Source organism: Contarinia nasturtii, unplaced genomic scaffold, assembly GCF_009176525.2.
Source record: "Contarinia nasturtii isolate CC-2019 unplaced genomic scaffold, AAFC_CNas_1.1 Cnas_scaffold_493, whole genome shotgun sequence".
Taxonomy (NCBI): Eukaryota; Metazoa; Arthropoda; class Insecta; order Diptera; family Cecidomyiidae; genus Contarinia; species Contarinia nasturtii.
Genome location: NW_022197846.1, coordinates 971,693 through 993,866, shown reverse-complemented (window position 1 = coordinate 993,866; position 22,174 = coordinate 971,693). Strand labels below are relative to the sequence as shown.

The 22,174-nt window shown below is 32.0% G+C and overlaps 1 protein-coding gene across 1 annotated transcript; it reads left to right on the top strand.

The window, feature by feature from the left end:
- Positions 1-2,449: 2,449 nt before the first annotated feature.
- LOC116339131 (transcription factor Ken 1) lies at positions 2,450-19,631 on the top strand. The gene is made up of 7 exons (XM_031764810.1): positions 2,450-3,092; positions 14,281-14,446; positions 14,545-15,080; positions 15,177-15,346; positions 15,416-15,695; positions 16,116-16,276; positions 16,373-19,631. Exons 1-7 carry the CDS (start codon positions 3,062-3,064, stop codon positions 16,838-16,840), a joined length of 1,812 nt encoding a protein of 603 aa, XP_031620670.1. The 5' UTR covers positions 2,450-3,061; the 3' UTR covers positions 16,841-19,631.
- The last annotated feature ends 2,543 nt before the right edge of the window (positions 19,632-22,174 follow it).

Here is a 22,174-nt window from a genome sequence, read left to right as displayed (position 1 = left end):
TAATTCAATCAAAATTTCCCTGCTATCTTCAAAAATTTATATCTGTGTCGTGAAGAACTATAAAAATAAAAAACGACTATCTCGTTCAAAAATTTCAAATTTCCAAGTAAAGATACCACTTATCAATTTATTTCAGTCACCTCCTATGTTATATATGCATTTTTCTATCAAAAGAGGTTACTTTTATTCTGAATGATAAATAGTTGGGTAAAAACAACCATTACATTGCTAGTATTAACCCAATTTTCACCAAAAATCAAGTTTAAATCATTACGAAACAACATCTTCTCTTTCCACCAAAATAGACAATTTGTTTGAGAAGCGACTACGACCACAAATGATTGTTCAAGATTCATTCCTGATGAGATTTCTTTTCGAAATCAAAAAACCTCAAACTACACAAAATCTCAAATTTTCAATGGTTGTATTGCAATCAAATGAAATCACAGGAGTAGTCTTACATTCATTCTCATCAAAAAATCATATGTTACAATAAAATACAGTACTATTATTATATAATAGATTGATTGTGTTCTGTTAATTCCTGTGACCTGAAATAAAACTAATTATAAAAACTAAATTTATGTTCCTGTTATATTTTTAACTAATTCTAATTAGCAATTTGAAAGGGCATATGTATATCAAAGACAATTTTCATCCGTATGTTACATATTTCATGTTATGAAAATCACAATTACATAATTAGATATTTATAGTAAAATTATTTGAATATCATTATTACAATATTATAATGAAAAATATTCTGGTATGGACATTTCTTTATAAAACAAAGCAAACATTCAATAATTTGGTCGAAAAAAAAAGAACGAAAACAAGTTATTAAATATTCTTTTGTTCCAAATTTGCATTTTGTGTTTGCTCGCACATTAAAAAAACAAACAATTGTTGTACAGTTTCTAGTTTTGTAGGAGTGAGATTTAGTAGCCATCTCATCATGTTGTTTTATAAAGCTGTTTCCGTTCTCCATTACAACCACATAAGCACAATATAAGACGTTTCAATGACGATTGATGTAGTTTGGTTTCCTCGTGTACAATGACGGAATAATACGTGAGCAAAACGAAGGTTTGCCAAGAATGCGCTGGTTAGTATACAGTACATGGCATGCGGAACGTTGAGCATACATTTGTAGGCCACTTACATACGGCAACAATCGTATAGAGTCGATCCGCAAGCAAAAACTATCGCACGTGTGCCACTCACTCAGTCAAACTTTTTCGCTCACTATAAATGAATGTGTATTCGATCGAATCTTGCACCGATCAAAAGCACATGCAGATTCGATTTCACTATCTATGAACTATACACGAAAAACCATACTACATTAAAAAAAATTCTCAGTAAAATGTTCAAATCAATTAGTAGTTTACTAGTTTACAATCCGAATCTGTTTATTTAACAAAATTTGTTAAAGAAAGGCGAATTACGTCTTGATGTGTGAGAGCATCGTTGAACTATATACATACATATATACGTATTATATAGCGCTTGGTGATGATGATGAAATGCTAATACTACATCAATAAAATGAATACTTTTCCGATTCGGCTAAAATTCATATGACTGTGTCAACATATTCATATAGTCATAGCGACTTGGATATTGAATGAACATTCGTAAGATTTAGCGCTTAGCATCGTAATTTAAAACATACTTTCCAATCGCTACACACGTATATACAAGTCTGTCCTCTCAATTATATGGCAACGTTTCTTTATTCACATCATGGAACGTAGGAATAAGGACAACAATGATCAACATCGAAAAAAAAAAACAACAGTAAAAAGCGCACGAGAAAAGAAAGAAAACCAAAAGAAATAGTAATAGCAGAAGTATTTCTTTCTTTGTTGTTTTTTCGGTGGTGCTATTTGAGGAGATAGGTGGTTTTACAAGGAAGAGGAGGGAAAAATCAAAATACTTTGATGATCAGTACCAAAAAACAGCAGATATAAATCTTTAAGTCAACCGATTTAAATATTTTGTATTTTCTTGTATCTTCACTTATAAGACAGACTCTAAGACAGACTAATGTTTAGAGAGTACCATGTGATGCATTTCAATAATATTAAATGATATTTAAAAAGAGCAACGATTTGATCATAAAAATTATTTGATTTGTGTAAATGTATGATCAAACCGAATTTGTACCATGTCGTAAAGATTTGGTGTGAAACTGAGAGTATAGGTAATATAAGTCTGTTAAGTCTGCGCACCGCATTGTTTGTCGAATTTCATTTCGTCTGTACACTGTCGTGTGTGCATGTGTATATGTGTATGTATACTTTTCAGGCCGTGTCTGTATTTGTAAATAGTGAATGTGAAAGAGAAACGTTGTGAATGTATAACGATGTTTGTATGCATAGCTATTTGTTTATTATGTTATACATGTTGCTTTACTCCTACCTCGGATTGGAACAGTCGACATCAAACTGCCGTTCAGTCATCACGGCTAAACAATAATTTTTAAACCAAAAGTATTTGTGTTGTACGCGCTTTGAGTGTACTACTAGTACGTATGTTCTACTCCACGTTCGTATTTCGTTTGCATCGCTTATCTATTAAACTATTTAATTTTACACTTACAACTTTATCGCGTAGTGTATATATTTCGGTTCTAATGCATCGAAATTGTTTTTGTTGACGGTTTAAATTTGGCCATAAATGATTGATTCTTGTGTTAAAAGAAAAATCAAAAAGACAATGGACAAGGCCATGTTTTAAGATAGTTTGAACCAAGGAATCCAAATCTGTGAGGTTGCAGTGTTGCAAATGAAACATAGTAAAGAAACCTGACCAAAATTAGAGTTCAAAGTTACGAATACTAATTAAATAAATTGAAAAAAGCGGTAAAAATTGTTTGAAAAATATTAAAAGAAACAAAATATTGAATTGTTAAACGCCGTGAATTTGTACAACAACGGAGTCACAATTGGATTTTCGCAACAACGAAACACACTGGAATTAGCCGTTAACATATGCCCTGAATTTGACACATCACACCATCTTTGCCAATATTTGCTGAAACATTTAAAGGATTTATATGAAAACAGCAACAGCCACCAGATTAAAATGTAACTAACAACTTTTTTCTTCAATTAGTGATTTCGTATGTACGTGTATATGTGTGAGTGTGCATGTGCATGTGTATGACTTGTGGAAAGGAATAATCAGTGTGATATTATTTATAAAAGAATTTAATGAAGAAGGAAAAAAAAAATATTACCGCCAAAAAGTTAATTTCACATTCAATGTAAAATACTAAGAAAACATTGTTCCTTTTTCCTTATTGAGTGTTGAATTGCCTTGAAGAAATGTTATTTTTCGTCTGAAAAAAAAAAACGTTGATGTCGAAGTTATTTACATGCTATAAATCTACGCGAAACTGAAAGAAATTGCGCAATCGTTAAAAATATTGTTTTTGCTTTCGTACGAATGGGCACAACGATCAACAACTACCATTTGTTAGCTTTCTCTCTTTCCGCGCTTCTCTTGTTCTATCTGTTTCATTTCCCTCTTACAACTAAACGTATTCCATTCATGTGCTACTTATTTGCAACGGAATCAAACGGAGAACAACAAATAGAATGTAAATGAAACCATATCCAGTCACTTTGTGTACTCGCCTTCTTTTTTTATGTACGTAGCATGCGGCAGAATAAAACAAGCGCGCAAGCGTAGCGTTAAAATGTGTGTTAATAGAGTCACAGCCAAGAAAACAAAGAGGCGAAGAAAACACAAAAACTATAATATTGACTGGAATGAATTTGCAAGACGACGACTGTGACGGAATGAGTTTACGACAACAACTATACGATATACAACAGTGATACAATGATATAAACAGCAGCCAGAGATCTCTTCAATCGAGCGATCTAATAGAGAATATATTCAAACAAAATAAATGTGTGATGAATGTTGAACGGATTTGGATGCGAAAGTAAATCATTTGATCAATTTATTTGATAATATTTATGCATAAGATGATCGTAGTACGAAAGTGGTTTCTTTGCACATACAATATTCGGATATATTTATAATTGCCGTCGATGATTAATAGGCTCACATTTCATAGATATTTGCATTTCTAAAAGACCAATAAGATAGCATTTGAATGATGTAGCACAATATTGGAATTTCTGAGTCACAAAAGTACCTAATGCACTTGATGGTTCTAAGAATACCGAAAACTTTATAACATGATCAGTGATCATATCATGTCAACGCAGTCATTTCGCACAACATGGTCGTTTTATATCATTTGGAAAATTTATTCTTTTTGTTCACGTTTAACGTATTTCAAATATTTCTGTATCCATTCAAATTTAAAAGAAGAAGAGCCTACTTTATATATTAGAGTGTCTCATCAATTGATCATATATTCAGTGAATTACTATAAATTATTCATTATGTAGAGAAATTTGCTTTGATGTAACACTCATGACAGTGTTTAGAAAAAAAGACAGAATTCATATTTTTTAATCGCAATCTTTATTCAATGAATATATTTTGAAAGTATATTTGTTGCAAACATAAAATCTAAAATTATATGCAATATTGAAATTATGAAGTATGGTTATATTCATTATGTTGTCTACCAAATACCCAAAAAAATAAAGAAAGGAGCATTGCCCAGCCGAACAATGGAAAAAAGAGCTAAGTAAAAAATAAATAATAAAAAATAGTATAAAATGTTTAATAAAAAACATGCTCGATTTTACGCAAGCCAAAATCTTTCAATCATAGAGAACCAGAATGAGAAAGAATAGAAAATTGGAACACTCGAGAGAGAGAGAGAGAGAGAGAGAGAGAGAGAGAAAGAGAGAGAGACAAAAAGATAAAAAAAGTGCAGAGATACTGACATAAGTCAACTATCACTCTAATTACATTACATTACATTACATTCATTCCTATCATATTCATTCTCAATCTCATTCACATTCCCATTCCCATTCAATTCGCACTATGTACGTCGACAATATTGTGACTGTTTAACAAAAAAGTTTGTTCGTTTTCCGTACACGTAGATTCACTGTATTCACAAACGTATTAAAACAGAAACCAAATGGAAGCGTTTTTTAAAATAGAAAATGAATGTATGTATGTACAAAAAACGTTACTGTATGTAATGTAAATGCACAACAAGTACAACAGTTGGGTTAGAAAAAGAAAGTGCTATACTATATATATGTATAGATATATAAATGTATATACTATTATGTTTTAGGTATCGTAGAGGCGCATTGGAAGATGCGAATAGAGGAAGCAAGAGTGAGATACACTGAATATAAGTGTACAAGAGTGACGCGCAATAAAGTCAAACATAAACTACTCAATGCGAATGGTATTAAAATGGAAGAAAAAAGATCGCAAAATAAAACCCAAATATACGAAATAAATAATACACTATATACATAACTTTTACTTTTAATATTAAAAGCTTAAGTTAGTGCGATGTTGTAATCATTACAAATACATGTAAGGCTTAAAACTCGAATATATATCCACAAGAAATAATACATATACGCGAAGGTTTAGCGCAAAACTTGAAGGAAAAATTGCTAGGCGCGAGTGGCTTTGATGTATTTGCATAGAAATTCGTTGTAAATGTCCAAAGCAAAAGCACTATATAAAAAAAAACTATAGTAACATTGTGGCTGTTGTTGTTTTTCTTCGCTTTCGATTTTCTATATATTCGATTCACGAGACATGCGTCTCTTCAGTACAAATGATTTAAAATAATATACCTTGAGCATTTTTTTAAAAACATTTCGACAAACTTGTAGTGTAAACATAAGTTTAAGTTTCATCAATAATGGAATAATGATGATCAACTTTTTCTTAAATGACTTTTAAATATTCATCAATGAGTTTGAGTTTTATTTTTTTATTTTTCTGCATTGAGTTGCAAAATAGATTAACTAGCGCTAAAAAATGGAGCAGTTCAACAGATGGTGTGATATTGAAAGGGATTCAATTGCATGGTATTAAAAAAAATCATTTCTTTCTCCTACATATATTTTGTAACGCGCACATTTCAACAAGCATTTGTGGCATTGGTGAGAATGATTTCAGATCGCAAATAAAATACCAAAGTTGAAAAATGCTTTTAAAGGAGAATGTAAGATGAAGTTGAATTGAGCAGAACTGAGCTGAACCGCTGAACTCGCCCATCGTATATACACGCTGCACAAGCACGTATTTCATTCCATTCAAACGTTTTGGCGTGAATAATGAAATTCATTCGATTCAATACATACTACCCATCCCATTTTACATCTTCACATGTATGATTAGGCAAAGCATTGAATTTAGGCCAGTAATTTCAGTTGCAATAATTTTCTAGTTTACATCTTGTTTATGCTACAACACCAATAAGGCATATTTTAAGCGCCTAAGATTTGCAAAATCGCGGCATTTGTATGGCTTCAGACAGTGGGCAATTTTCTTTGGTTGCAACGTTCGACATTTTCCATGCAAAAATTTACTACTTTTGAATTGTAAACCATGGCAAAATCAAAGTGAATGAAGAAAAAAAGAGATGAAATAATACCAATCATTGATCAGTCGCTGGTTTCATAGAATTCTGCTATTCGATCGCAAATACAATTCAATATTGAACGCTCTCTTCTTGTTTTTATGTACAAAGAGTATTCAGATTGAGCATTCCCATCACTCTGGCACAATGAGTTTTTGATTGTGCTGTGCGCACTCGCTTGCGAGAGAGACAGAGAGATAAATCATCAAAACTGAATCTGTATTCAACTATTTACATCACTAAGGCGTGCCTGTATAAGCGATTTGTAATACAATAAATGTCTGAGTGTCAGTGTGTGGCAAATGGGTTGTTGATGTAAAGGCAAAAGTTATGAAACCAATACTTTCAATTCCAATGAAATTGAAATCGCTGCTGCTCTCTACGAGGACGCCTGTGTGTATGCGAAAACTTTTTTTCTCTTTATTTTATTCGTGTAACAGTTCTTTTAGTTGTTAAGTTATATGTGGCTAGTGTACGTTGGTTTTTTTTTCTTCTTTCAAGTTTTTACATTCCGAATCAGCACGTCGTAGCACACACAGCAAAATATTGCACAATTATGTATACTTATAGTTGCTTTGTTCATCATTCACTAGATGTGCGCGCGCTCCGCTCCGCAAGTGCACATTATTTTTGTTTCTATTCTTTTTAGAAAGCATCATTGTAGAGTCGCATATACAATGATCATAATGCCGCTGATGCGAGTATTGATAAATTTGAATTGATCATATGAATTTACAGTATTTTTGTTCAGTATTTTATAAGTTCATACGAACTGTCTCTGTCTTCAATATAACTTTTAATTATTAATGGTCACTATGAAACAAATCATGTGAAGTAATTTGAAGAAAGCTTTACAACATCTTGTATTAACAAGAATGTCGTTGCTGCTACTTTTGCATTTATGTTTATTTGCGTAGGTGTATTACGTCAATAATATTTCCAGTATATCTAAAGTAAACTACAGTTAAAGTTGCCCCGAAAACGATAGAAACCCAAGAAACAATTTAAAAATATTCAAAAATATAAAAGAACGGTAAATACCAAGAGTTAAGTGATGTTATGTAATTTTAAAACGTTCGATGAAGAATAGCACTTATACTGCTAGCGTATAACAAAAGAGGTGTATTACAAAACCTTGCGATTGGTAATAAACGAAAAAAAGTGAGAAATGAAAACACAACAAAAACTCTCGAAAACAAAGCATGCCGACAAAAAGTAACAACGACTTCAAAGAAAATTAAAAATGATATTTTAAAAAGCGCGCAAAAAAATTCAAACAAACACATAAACAAATTCACGAACAAACCACAAACACACAAACTTGCCTGCTGTCGCATCTGTGTATGTTGGCTGTAAGTTAATGTTGGAGCACGACGATATTACGTATGTAATCGCAAAACTGGCTGTAACAAAGTTATTTCAAAATATTTATGAAAATCGTTTCTTTTGCGACGCAATACGGGTATTAGACTACAAATTTTGTCAATGAATGGGTATGTGTCTGTGTTAATTGAAAGATATAAACACAAAAGTGAAGGGGAAATGAGAAAAAAGAATTACGATTGCTACACTTGTGTACTTTTATGTGATTTGGAAGGTAAAATTGGGAGGACTTTGTAAACAACTGAATACTGATTTTTTATTACATTAGATATGAGAAATTTCAAATCTTATTTTTGACTAGTGAAAAAAACAAACCAAATCTAATTAGCTCAAAAGCAAAGCCAATGAAAATGAATACATGCTGTATCTTCCTTCTTTTAAGAACAATTCCATTCAATGCCATATTAATCATCAACGACAACAAAATCTCATTACAGTAAAACAGAATCGAATCGATCAAGAATTACCATGTGAATCTAAATTATTGTCAAACAGAAAAAAAATATGGAAATTATAAATCGGTTTCATGTAAAGATCTCCAAATGGTTGGAAATATTGCAATATATATCGGATAGACACAATACACCCAAGCACATTGGACATCAAATGTATTTACTAGGAGCTAGCTCACATTAAATAGTGAAATATGAATCTAACTAAAAGTCACGATTGTTACAACTGCTGACGATTTCACAATCATCATTTCACAATCAAACGCATGCTGCACTTGTATAAATGCTTAACGTATTGAAAATGTATACTTGCCTCTTTACCCACATTTCGCGACACAAAGCTAAACATGGTTGTGAGTAGTGAAATGTTGTTGAATTCGGAATTCGTTACGATTGGTATGACTTTTGTGCGCATGTTCCGAATAGTTATATTTTCTTTGCTTATTATTTTTCGTTCGCAACTTTTTTTATACATACTAATATATGATACATGCTTGACTTCATCTGTACATGGCCCTCGTTGGTAAAGGACAAGCTAAAATTTCCACCTTTTTAATTTTATTTTTGTTCATTGTGAATCACAATCTCTTGCTTCGATGAGGCGCTAAATGTTGTTACTCATTTATTGTTGTAGTTGTATTTTTGTTGTTGTTATTATTTTAATGATATCTGTTGCTGGTAAAGAATGTGTCATTTCCATAGAGCACTGAAGCAACTTAAATTGGTATATACATTTATTTTTACCACTACAAAATATAAAAAAAAGAGTCTCAATTTCGTTCATACTCACATTCAGTGATAGAGCACCTTTGAATTAAAAGTGAAAGGAATCTCAGTAAATCTGGTGTTAGCAAATTCCATGGCAGAAAATAAAAGGAATGGATAATAACAGCACATCAACCGACACAATATCTAACTTGAGCTACCAAAGAGGATCAAAAATTGTTGTGTGTGTGAGTGTGTTTAAGATCATCATTGTAGTCATCGCCCCTTCTTCTATTTTTTGTATGATCATCAAAAATGATCCCACACGAAATATATTAATCATTGACAGGTAGAAAAAGAATCATAATTCCTACTGACACTTGCTGGGCATACAAATCTTTTATTTTGATTACACTGCACCAACAGAAGAAATGCATGAAGAGAAAACGGCACTGATTTTTCATTGTCACCGTTAATCTGTCTCTTTTTAAAAATCATTTTAATGGAACAAATTTGAGAATTTAAGTAAAGATCAATATTGATTTTATGGGCAAAAATACGTTAGTACTGTAAGACATCAAATACCAATATATATTCGCTAGCCGACATAGACAAATTGCTCAGCAATTAATCAATTGAACACTACATAATATTGATATACAGGAGAATTCTTCTATCGTTGTATATTCAATTGCAGTTTACGATTTATTTATTTCATTCTTACGAATTCTTAAAAATCTTTCACGAATCTTCAAAATACATATTAAATAAAAAATTAGCTTAATTTATCAATTTCTTTTAGAAAATCTGACCGACATTCTTCATTTTCGAATGAATTGTTAATAATCTCAAGAGTTTCTTAAAAAATATGAACAAAGATGAAAGCTGAAGAATTACTATATTACTTTCTTTGTTTGAGATATATAAATGAAATATCTCTGAATAAAACCATATGAATCAACTCTTATTTTGTACAATTTTAATTCATAGGATTTAAAACAAAAATCGTATTCATACTTTCCTTTTTATATATGTTATAAAGTATTGAACACTAGCATCTAAAATATATTTGCATTTCATGTGTGACACATTGCAGAGATTATTGTATGCATTCGTATCCAGAGCCTGTACAGAAGAATGTTACACTCAAAATGCGTTTTTATTCAGAATCAACCAAAAACTAAAATACCCTGAAATATCGAATTTAACTTAACAAGATTCATAATGGTTTGCAGAACCATGTATAGTGGTTATGAGAATACTTGGATACTATTATTCAACTCTTGTAATGCTCATCTTTAAAAAAAAATTAGAAAAATGAGAGACATGTGAAACTATATCAATCTTTTTTTTATTATTTTTTTTATATCTTATCATCTGAAAAGAAACTATGTTGAATAAATAAAACTGAAAACAGATGATGACCTAAAATGAAGAGAACGAAGTCAACTACTCGTAAAATTTATTGTGAAAAAAAGTTGATTTGAAAACTCATCAGGGCCCAATTCATACTTCCTCCATACAATTGAAATATTGGCTATGCAATAGGCCGGGTAAATATCAAAAAAGTCATTCAATCCCTGAACGAATTCCTATTAAGAAATTGAAAAACAAGAATAAGTCTTCACTTTCACAAAGTTCTAGAAATTGGAAAAAATGCACAATTTTAATTTTGCTCTGCACTAATTTTCAAAAATTTCGATAACCATGGTTATGCATATTTCGATCAAACATAACAATTTATTCAAGCGTCCTGGTATGGTTGGTGGACCAAATAACATAAAAATATGTTTCACAATGACTATTGTCATTAAAATAATCGCCACAGTATGGAATCAATTAGAGGCAGTAAATTCTACTGTGCTTCCGGAGAAATGTGTAACCTCTTTAGTTATAATTGTAAAGACGCAATTTAATTACTTCAAATATCCAGGGTCATTCCGTATTTAGATTATTCTATATTATTCCGTTCATTAGTTTCTTTTTTTTGTTCAGCTCAAATGTTTGCTCTATTTTTATTATCATTTTTGTTTCACAACTTATTTATGTTCATTTTTTCATAGTTGAGCGATATAACAATGAGTATATAATTGAGACATCCTTTGATATTATTATTATTACTCTATGAGCCAATTTGATGGAGAAATGCGGAAAAATTCGTTCCCTTGATAAGAAAACTAGAAAAAGATTGAGAAACTAAGTACACAAGCATATCACGATGATAAGTTGAAAGAGAAATTGTGTGTGTGGAAATTAAACAAGTTATGGGAAATAGAAATCAGACTATCTTTGAGTAATTGAAATCCTATTGCCCAACTCAGATTATTGCAATGTATTGAGCCAACTTCTACTACAACTTGTGTATTTGCACTATTCAATTCTAATCAAATAAAAAAAAATCAAGACCTGAATGAACTTGTTACTTTATTCTATTATAACTTTTATACACAACGATCGAATTCATGTTTCAAACAAAAAAAATATTTGACTGTAATACATGAACAATTATCAACAAACAGAAGAGTTTCAAGTTTAAATAAAAAAATTAGATCGGAAACAAGGGAAAAAATTTGCGCAAGTTATTTTACCACATTACCGTTATAAATGAATTTACTTGCATTCATATGAAAAAATATCATTGTTCTAAGGTAAAATCATAACAGTGTTTTCGAAATCAAATAAAATAATTGAATACATCTAATTGAAACAAGTAAAACACAAGCAGTAAAAAATAACGATGGTATTTGCGAAAAAGTGTGTATTTACGCACTATATACTTCCAAAAAATATATATATGAACGAAATAACAACCAATTTATTTACAAGCATAATCATGATTAGGAAACTGAAACCAACTAAATGAAGTATACTTCGTAAATTCGAGCACATAAAACAGTTTATATATGAATGGAATAGTTTAGAGTTATTTGCACCATTAATTTGTGATAAGGAAAAAAAAAGAAATCACATCGAAAGGGAAAAAATAGAATCAACTTATCTATAATAAAGTAAGCATTAAAATCAGAGTATTGCTCAGCGCTGCTGCCATCCACAGCATATTAAAATATCTTGCTGAGAATGCATCGTCCGTCGCATGCGAACGTACGTAGCAGTTTATACATCACAGCGAACAAGAATGAATGCATTGTTCTCTTCACGATTATGTGACTCAAAACATTCAAACGATTGAATAGAGAACAATGCATGTATTGTTGTTCGCTGTGATATAAAACTGCTACCTACCTTCGCATGCGACAGACGACGCATTCTCAGCAAGATATTTTAATATGCTGTGGATGGCAGCAGCGCTGAGCAAAACTCTGATTAAAATTGTATAGTCGGCCAAACAAACAATGCAATCTATTGTGTAGAATGAATCGCAGAGCTCAACAACTGAGAAATAAACAATCAAATATGGTTCAAAACTTGTATATGTATCAGTTTTGATAAAACAAGTTGTAATTCTAGTTGAAATCAAAGTTGAATCCGATAGAAGAGTATCAGATTTATTAATCACATCTCATGCGCTTTATGTAGAAATATGTCATATGTATTATTTAATGGACATAAACATCAAATTTCAAAGATCTAAATCATTAAATGGATTAGAGTCTTGACTACCTCGTTTCCTTTCTCTATTAATAAAACTTCTCTAGCTAGTTTCAAAAATTCAAAATTTTACATGTTAAAAGAAAAGTAGAAAATTGGTAGAACTAAGTTACTATAAAATTGTTGTGAAACTACATTCAATGGTTCTGATCCCATAGAATGTAATAGATATAAGGAAGTTTGACACTGATAAAATTTCTAGTTCTTATAGATAATTTATTCTTTCTAACAATCCTGATATATTTTGCAAAATCTATGAATGGCCGAAATCATGTAGTCCAATGATCATATATGAGTATTTATTTGTTTTATTTTTAATCTTTGCGTTAATTCGCAATTGAATCCAAATTGTAACCAATTAAAATTGGAATTGCAGCGAGTGTAACACTCAGGTAAAATGTGATCAAAAGAAATCGTCAGTCTTATCTTAAATTTAACTTAAATAATATGTTTACATTCAATTCTGTTCACTTTCTCATTGTTTGCTCAACTTGATTTAATTCGGCCGGGTTTTGCTATTATGTTTATGTATATATGTGTGTTCTTTGTGCAATCGACTTTCCACAGTGATTGACACACAAAATCTTGTATGCATGGGAAAAAATTACAACCATTCAAATAGCATCATTCACGCAGAATATAGTATAGAGGCAAACTTTATAATGCGTACGCTACGTAGCTTGATTTCGTGTTCCTTCAGGCGTTTACGTTTTATTTTTACTTCATAAAACCGTACTTTTTGGTATTATTATATAACAAATGGCCTCGTTTTCAATACTCGCGCAAGAAAGAAAGGGGGACAAACCAAGTGCAAAAGAGAAAAGTTGAGTTGGTTAGTGCTGTGTGTTCCATACATATGCCAATACATATAAACATAAATAAATGAATATCAACACACATTGCTTTTGAAAAGTTAACACAAGCTATGAAATAGTTTTAAAATGAACGTTTCGCTATTACTTGTTCCGTTGTTTGATGCAAAACAATACACATACAAAAAAAAAAGCTCAATTCAGAAAGAGTGGACAGATTGTAAATCAGATAGTTGTGTAATTATGCGATTGTGTGCTCGCCAAGCATTTATTGTATTCACCATTGTACTTACTGTTCGCCATCGAAATTTTTTCATCACTCTCACTTTTTGTTTTCGGAAGTAATTGTTAAACGTGCTACAGTTTCGCGTTCACGAAAATTACATTGTTTTTTTATGCATGTATAGTTGACATATTTCCCCATACATATCTATGATGTATGCATATTGTATATAAGATAAATGTGTATGGTGCAATCAGAGTAGGAAAAAACTGATTTGAATCAAACGTACATGATTGTCTTATAGTTTTTGCTTTCATTTCAATGTGGGCTCTCTCGTGTTCATCAAAATAAGCGTAACGATTATATAAAGATGAAATTTCTTTCATCTCTGAATTTCACTTTCATTTTTGTATATGCGGTAACGCGTCTATAAAAATGTTATATTTCATTTTCTCTTCGCTTCTTCGTCTTTCTCTTTCTCTTGACGATTTGTTTCGTGTCATATATTTTTAAAATATTATATATGCTTGCCATTTACAGTTAGAATGCTTATGCTGCACTACAGTAAGCACGGTGAGTGCATACTCCAAGAAATTGGTGCAGCATTTCGTGGCGAACATCCAGCTGACTTATTGCTGATATGCAATGATCGAGAAACGCTTCAAGCCCATCGATTAGTGTTGGCTGCCGCCAGTCCTCTTATAAGGTAGTAAATGAAAAATTCATTTTGTAAAATTTTCATTATTTCTAATAATTTATTTTTCTGTATATGGTTTACTTATGCACACTAACAAACAAATATAGAACTATTTTGAAAGATGTACCAGTGATCGAAGGCATAACAACAATACATTTTCCAGATATTGAAGCCGCATACTTTCGATCTCTATTAGACTTTCTATATTCAGGACAAACATGTGTGCCGGCAGCAGATGTTGAACATTTGCATGATCTCTTAGATTTATTACAAATCAAACCAGGTGTATGGAGAACTGGTGATAAAAACGGCAAAGAAACCATTGAAGTGTTGACACGAATATTCACAGAGAACAATCAAAAATTGGACGCACATCACACCGATCTAAATTGCAATCAAAATGAAGAAGATATCGATGGAACACAACATGATGATGAGCATACGCTACGTTCATTGCATCAATCAAAAAGCCGAGATTCATCACCTAATGCCCACCATTTTGTAAAAATGGAGCAAATAAATGAGAGTTCATGTGACGATGATCGTGAAGATGATGATAATCTAAATGTTGATGAAGAACAGCCGTCCATCGAGTTGAAGCGTCACCGGAGAAAAAAGATCAGTATAAACACAAATAGCGCTGGTATGTGTTAGAAAGCATTATTTGGCCCGAATGGCAAACGTCATACGATTTTAAGTTGTTCAGCAATTTAATTTTTTTTCCTGTGGATTTGTATAGGAAATGATAGGGATTCAAGTGATGAAAAAACACAAGATACGTCCGACGTAAGCGAACGAAGGCATAGTTCATCTGATCCAGTAAACCTTTCACTTGGCTGCCGAGATCGTGAAGATGACTCAAATGATGGACACATTGACGTTGAAACAATAGGAAATGCTCCCAGTAAAGTGGGTTAATTAGTTTTAATAATTCAAAAATAAATCAAATAAAACATCTATTTCACTTATTATTTTCAGAGCTTGATACCAGCACGCTTACTTGAACCATTCCGATCTAAACGAAAAGTTTTGTACCATCATCCCGATACAGAAATGTTGAAACTGCCACCAGATCATGACCTCATTCAAAATACACCCGAAAATTATGTTGTAACACCCCACAGAAAAAGACGCCCCGGCTTTCATAATTCACCGACTCAAAATCCACCATTCGTACCTTATAACCATGGTTATATTGAAGATTTAAGGTCACGTAAAGGACCACCGTCTTCATCAGCTCCACCGTCTTATTTTCCAGGTACCATTCAGATATCAATAAATTTGTAAATAATTTAAAATTACATATGTTCGACAATATTCATATTTTTCAACTTTAACAAACACATAACGCTATCTATCGAAAAACAAGTGCAACAACACTCGACCAAATATTTGCCTGTATTGAATTTTAATTTGGATTTTTTTTAAACATACATTTGTATTCTGGAATTTGGTTGTACATTCTGCTTCAAATTTTGATTAAAAAGTATTTTGCCCATATTTTTAAGGATAATCCTTAAATGATACGATTATTAAAAGTACAATCTTTTTCCAAACAAAATTCAACAATTTTAACGCACTGCGCAAACATCCATGCATACCATAATGTACTTATAGGGTGTATTTCTTAAAGAATGACCGATGAATTGAATTCTGATCGTTTCTTTTATTTGAATAGGAGATCGAAGACCACTATCGCCAACATCGCCAGCCGAAATACTCTTCCATTCAAATCACCATAATAACAACACACGACGAAGACCACCAAGTGCAGATGGCCCACTACAAATGCCACCGTCATTTGTTTATCCTTGGCCGCCACATACAGCAGCACTTGGTGTAAGTTTATTTAAAAAAATTTCATTTAAATACTTTGAAAAAAAAAAAATGCATTATGAAACATATTTAACATTTATATGTTTCCTTACTTGATAGGTAACAGCAATACAAACATCGAATTCATTGAATAACAATGCGATCGGACATTCAGAGAACTCGATCGAAAATCAACAGACGAGCCGAAACAGTACTTCTAGTACGGGGACTGGTGGCAGCACCGGTAGTACGCAGTCAACAAATTCAGCACCAGTACGAGAATATCGTTGTGAATATTGTGGCAAACAATTCGGTATGTCCTGGAATTTGAAAACGCATCTACGTGTTCATACCGGCGAAAAACCGTTTGCATGCCGTCTATGTGTTGCTATGTTCAAACAGAAAGCACATTTACTAAAGCATTTGTGTTCGGTTCATCGCAATATGATCAGTACACCCGAGGCAAATGGTAGATTTAGTTGCTGCTTCTGCTCAATGTGGTTCGACACACTTCAAGAACTAGTTCGACATTTATCTGGGCACCACAACAACATGTTATTGAGCAAAAATTTAACGTTACGAGATTGATGCGTTATCACCTCAAACACAAAATATGCAAAAAAAAATATTTTCACAACTTTTTATACCACTTATTTAGGTGATATACAGAAATGTTACCTTGTTGATAGTTTTTTTTAGTTTGATCAACTAGCAGTTAACACTTTTTCTTTCAAATTCACGATTTTTATGATCAATTCGCACATTAACATAATAATAACCTATTTTAAGTATGTACGTTAATGAAATTTTAGAAGAAAGCTTTTACATTAATATAAATTTTGAAGAAAAAAGTGTGTATATGTAGATGTGTGTGTGTGTGTACGCGTGTGTGTGTGTGTGTGTGCGAGCATGTTTGTGTGCGTGAAATACAACATCAGGTTAATTGTAACGGAAACTTAACGATATACACCACACGAAGAAAAAACAGCAGAAGCAATCTGTGATTATTATTGTTATAAAAATAAGTATAAAGTTCATTTTCGTTTTTGGAGTAAACAAATGAAATAGAATTTTCCATATTCGATAAACTTGAAATGAATGTATTCTTCGTTCATTGGAACCAAGATTTTTACCAGAACCATTTACTCACAGTAAACCTTTGAATTCTACATTGAACCAACTAAATATAGGGTTGCACTTTTCTGAGGAACTAATGCATTATTTGTGTGTGAGAGATTATTGCGCAGTGCGCACTGATTGTTTTATATCATTTTTATACCCAAAACATATACACAACATTTCGTTTGAAACGAGTTCTATTTTCGTCAAACATATTTTCCAGTTTTGGTAATCCCTTGAAATTTTAAAATAACAAAAACTATAAAGTTTAAGTTAAATGGAAATAATCATCAGTGCAAACTCAAAATACCGTCCGCAAAAGCTGAAATGAGATCTTAGCTATTCAACTCTGATGGAAACTAAATATCAACCAATATGACGAAATGAAAGGAATAATGTTACCAATATAGAATATTCAAATACAAATTGAGCTTCAAATGATATTTAAGATCCAAAATATAATCCCAACTAATTATTTTTTTTTACTATTTTGACCCTCAGAATTAGTGTAATCGAAATTTCCCACCCCGTTATATTTAAGATGTTTGAAATTCCATTTCACTTTTGCATTTGTTTGCAATGTGAAAAATTTGCGTAAATTATTTCGTAGAAAAAATTATTCCTAAATAAATTTGTAAAAGATAGCTATAGGAAGTATACTTGTAACTATCATTAAAGGTGTAAAAGAGTGTATTGATCGCGAACAACAAACGTGTTTGTTTGTCTTTTGTCACTTCTCAAATAACAGAAATAACGCATTTTGATGTTATTTTTCTTTTTGTGAGAAGTGTTCACAGCCGTTCTTTAGCAAGATTTTTTCAACAATAAAAAAGTATTACATTTAATTTGTTGACTTTTGTTCAAAACTTTGATTATTTTCAAAGAAGCGGTATATATCCAACAGAATGGATATTGTTTTATAAAAAATAAGCACTCATTTCTCTTCACTACATTTCAGATATTTATTTGTGTATTAAATAATGAACGTGGAGTAATCGTTATAAGGCATCTAACCACCGCTTTAATATGAAATGTACAAATCTACCATCTAATGTAACGGATCCTTTACAATCTAATAAATATATATTATTGATGAATCGTAAATTGTTGTAATTGGCAACAAATATTACAATGCGATTTTGTTTATTGAGAATAAAACCACGCAATATAGGATTTGGAATAAAATGTATCGCATGTAGTGATTATAGTAACATTGTTAGTAACATTCCTTCATATTTTCTTGTCCAACTGCGAGAACATAAAGAATTGATTTACATTTTTTTTTCTTGCAGAGTGATATATTGAATTGATTTACATATGTAATCTAGGGGTTTCATTTTGGTGGTTTCAGTTAGATATTCAAATCAGAAATAAATATGAAAGTATTGTTAGATAACTTGTTAAAAAGTTTTCCAAAAAATTACATTCAGAATTTTCACCACTTCATAATATGACAATAATTTTCTGATATTCCAAAAAGCGGTTATTACACTATATATTTTAAGTGTTTTTTTTTATTTGAATGGTAGTTTTTCGATTTTATAGAAAATTATACGACGCACAAAAAACGAAAAACTAAACCGGATTTTCAAATTCCACAAGTATTATGCGCAATCAATAGTAATAGTAATGAACCACCAGTAATGTTCAGCTAGTTCATTTTTTTTTTCATATACACTAGCGCCTCTCATATAAATAGCACACATCGGTGGACAACAGATGATTTTTTTGCGTTCACTCACAAAACTATAATTCATTGGGAAATACATATGTACCTGAAGCAATGTTCCGCAAAACAATGTTCTGCAAATCATATACAAAATTCGTCAGAATGAGAAATTAATTACAACACTTTTAAATCGAACTTTAGTAAAAAAAATAATGCACCACCTAATCACTAAGTATTTTTTATCAATTTTTTAACCGTATGCTATTAGATTATTCCATATTATGAAGCGTCCAGTTTAATGAGAAGTCTAACAATTCCTTTTTTCTATTTGTTTTTCAATTTTCCCATTTCTGTGAAACGATCAGGGAAAAATAATTGGAATTAATATAGAATAATGCAAAGACGATGAAACAAATACTGCAAATTACTATTGGAGATTGAGAAATATAAACTGGACGTTAAAAGTTTAATTAATACCAGCAATTAATAATAGTTTATATTATTAATACCGTTGAATTTATTGCATTAGAAGCATTATTATGCTTCCCATCGATGGAATCACCAACTCGATAGCTTATATAAAAGCGTACTACTTAGTTAATTCAATAATTTTTATTAGATGAATAGAATTGTAAATATAGATAAAAATATATTTTTTTTTCTTCTACAACCAAAATTTAAGGAAAATTATAAATAAATGAAAAAAAAAATTAAAATGCGTTTTTTTTTAAATTTGTGACGTAGAAAGATTATCACAGATATTCACAACTTGGATGCGAGGGATTTGTTACCCCTGATTAAATCGTCAACTTTAGAAACTATGAGCCTGCTGATTCAGGTGCTCTATCCAACAATCAGAAATTGATCATACACCAATATTTCGATCTGAAATGTCTTGCGTTGAAATAAATACCAATATCGTGTAGTTCCGTGTGTTACATTATAAACAACGAATGATGAGGTTCAAGGAGAATACACATGTCAAACGGGTTATGCCACGGGTGGCCCACGTTGACACAAATAACTGTGGCACAGTCGATTTTGACAGTTCGATGGGTTATCTCTTATCGCTTGCACAGTTCTCGTATCAAAATACAGAAATTGGAGGATATCCCGTGCAAGAATAGCAGAACCAGAATATTTTCGTACCGTATTTGTACGGTTTATGTCCGGTCGCCGCTACTCCATATGCGTGTTACAACAATGAATTTATATTCCGCTGTGTGAAAACACATTAGTGATCGACGGCAAATGAATCATCTCTATGTTTTATGATACAAAAAAATATACACATTACAGGGTGTGCCAGTGAAACTGATATTTTTATATATGCTTAAAAAACGTATTGTTTTTTACTAAAATTGAACAAAAACTTTATTGAGATTTACACGCGGCGCGCACCATTTTGATGGGAATATCGTTCCAAATCTTGACGATTTTCTTTTTGAATGCATCCAATTTTGTGATTTTCTTAATCTTCAGATCATTTAGCTTCGATTGCATGTAGCCCCACACAAAATAATCCAATGGATTCAAGTCTGGAGACGATGGCGGCCACTCATCTTTGTCAATAAAATCAGGCACATTTTCTCTTAACCACTGTTGTACTTTGTTTGCTCGATGTGCCGGTGCTCCATCTTGCTGAAACACCCATCGCTCATCACCAAACACAGTTTCGGCATGTGGCAGAAAGTTTTTGCGCAATATTTCTTCTTCATACACAGCTGCGTTAATTTTAACGCCTTTGTCAACGAAAACAAGGGGAAATTTGTGGCCGGCCGAAACGGCACCCCAAACCATGACACTTGACACATTTTGAAATCGTTCAACGACTAAATCATCTTCAGGAATGTCCTCAATTGTCGCTGCATAAACACGATCATTTTGCACATTGAGACTTGGCTGCAAAAGGAACAACTTCTCGTCTGAAAAAACAATGTTTGAGTTTGCGCGCCGGCGTAGCAGTTCTTTGCATATTCGCTTTCTATCTTGCTTATTTTTGACTGTCAATTCGTGTTTTCGGGTTTTTTTGAATGGTTTCACTCCCAAATCTTCTTTTAACACTCGTCGCATTGAAGTGTGACTGATATTGTGCTCACGAGCCAAGATTCTGGCGCTTCTTTTGTTATTTCGACGAATTTTGTCTCGTACCTTTTTCACCAGATCTTTTGCTCGCACAGATCTTTTTTTGCCTGGTTTTCGCTTCACATCGACTGTTCCGCGTTCCTTGTATCGTTTTATGGTGCGATGAATAAATAACAAATTGATATTGTCGTTCTGAAGCCGCCGAAAAATATCAACTTGTCGCAAACCTTTTTTATGCAAATTCAAAACGAGTTGACGTTTGACATCCATTGTTGTTGCAAAGTAAACAAGAACTGCGCACTAATGTGCATCATCACAGTACATAGCCAAAACATGAATAAACATAACGGTAAACAAAAGAGTGATTGGAGAGCAATATAGTTGTAGCTACGTAGTTATGAAAAAAAATATCAGTTTCACTGGCACACCCTGTAGAGTGGTTCGATTTTTACATTTTTGCGAGAATCAAAAATCGTACCCTCATAATCTCTGTAGGATGGTAATAGAAAAACGGCTATGACAACGGATTTGAAAATAAATGCGTTTCCCTTTTGGTACCATTTTTGTGAATTTTCAAAGTGCTTAAGTTTTTTCAAAATTCGATTTTTTTTGAAAAATTTCTGTGCAAAAGGGAAACACATTTTTTTTTTCAAACCCGTTGTCATAGTCGTGTTTGTATGACTATCCCACAGAGGTTATGGGGGTGCAATTTTTGATTCTCGCAAAAATGTCAAAATCGAACCACTCTAATACACATGACTTCTAATCTCCATTACGAATAATCTGCCAAAGAAACTTTGAAATTTTATGATTTACTTCAATTTCTATTCAAATTTTTGGACTGTTTTTGAATGCAAAAGGGTTCATTGTCAAAAAAAACACTCGATTTTTCGTGTACCCATGATAGAGAACGTCCGAAAAATCTGAAGTTGGGCTTCATGCGACCTCTCATACTATGATCACGTATACTTCAGTAGCGCCGCTACAACACTTTACACAAACTACTATAATTCACAGTTAACAGATTTTTCATATATACACTGGGTTAC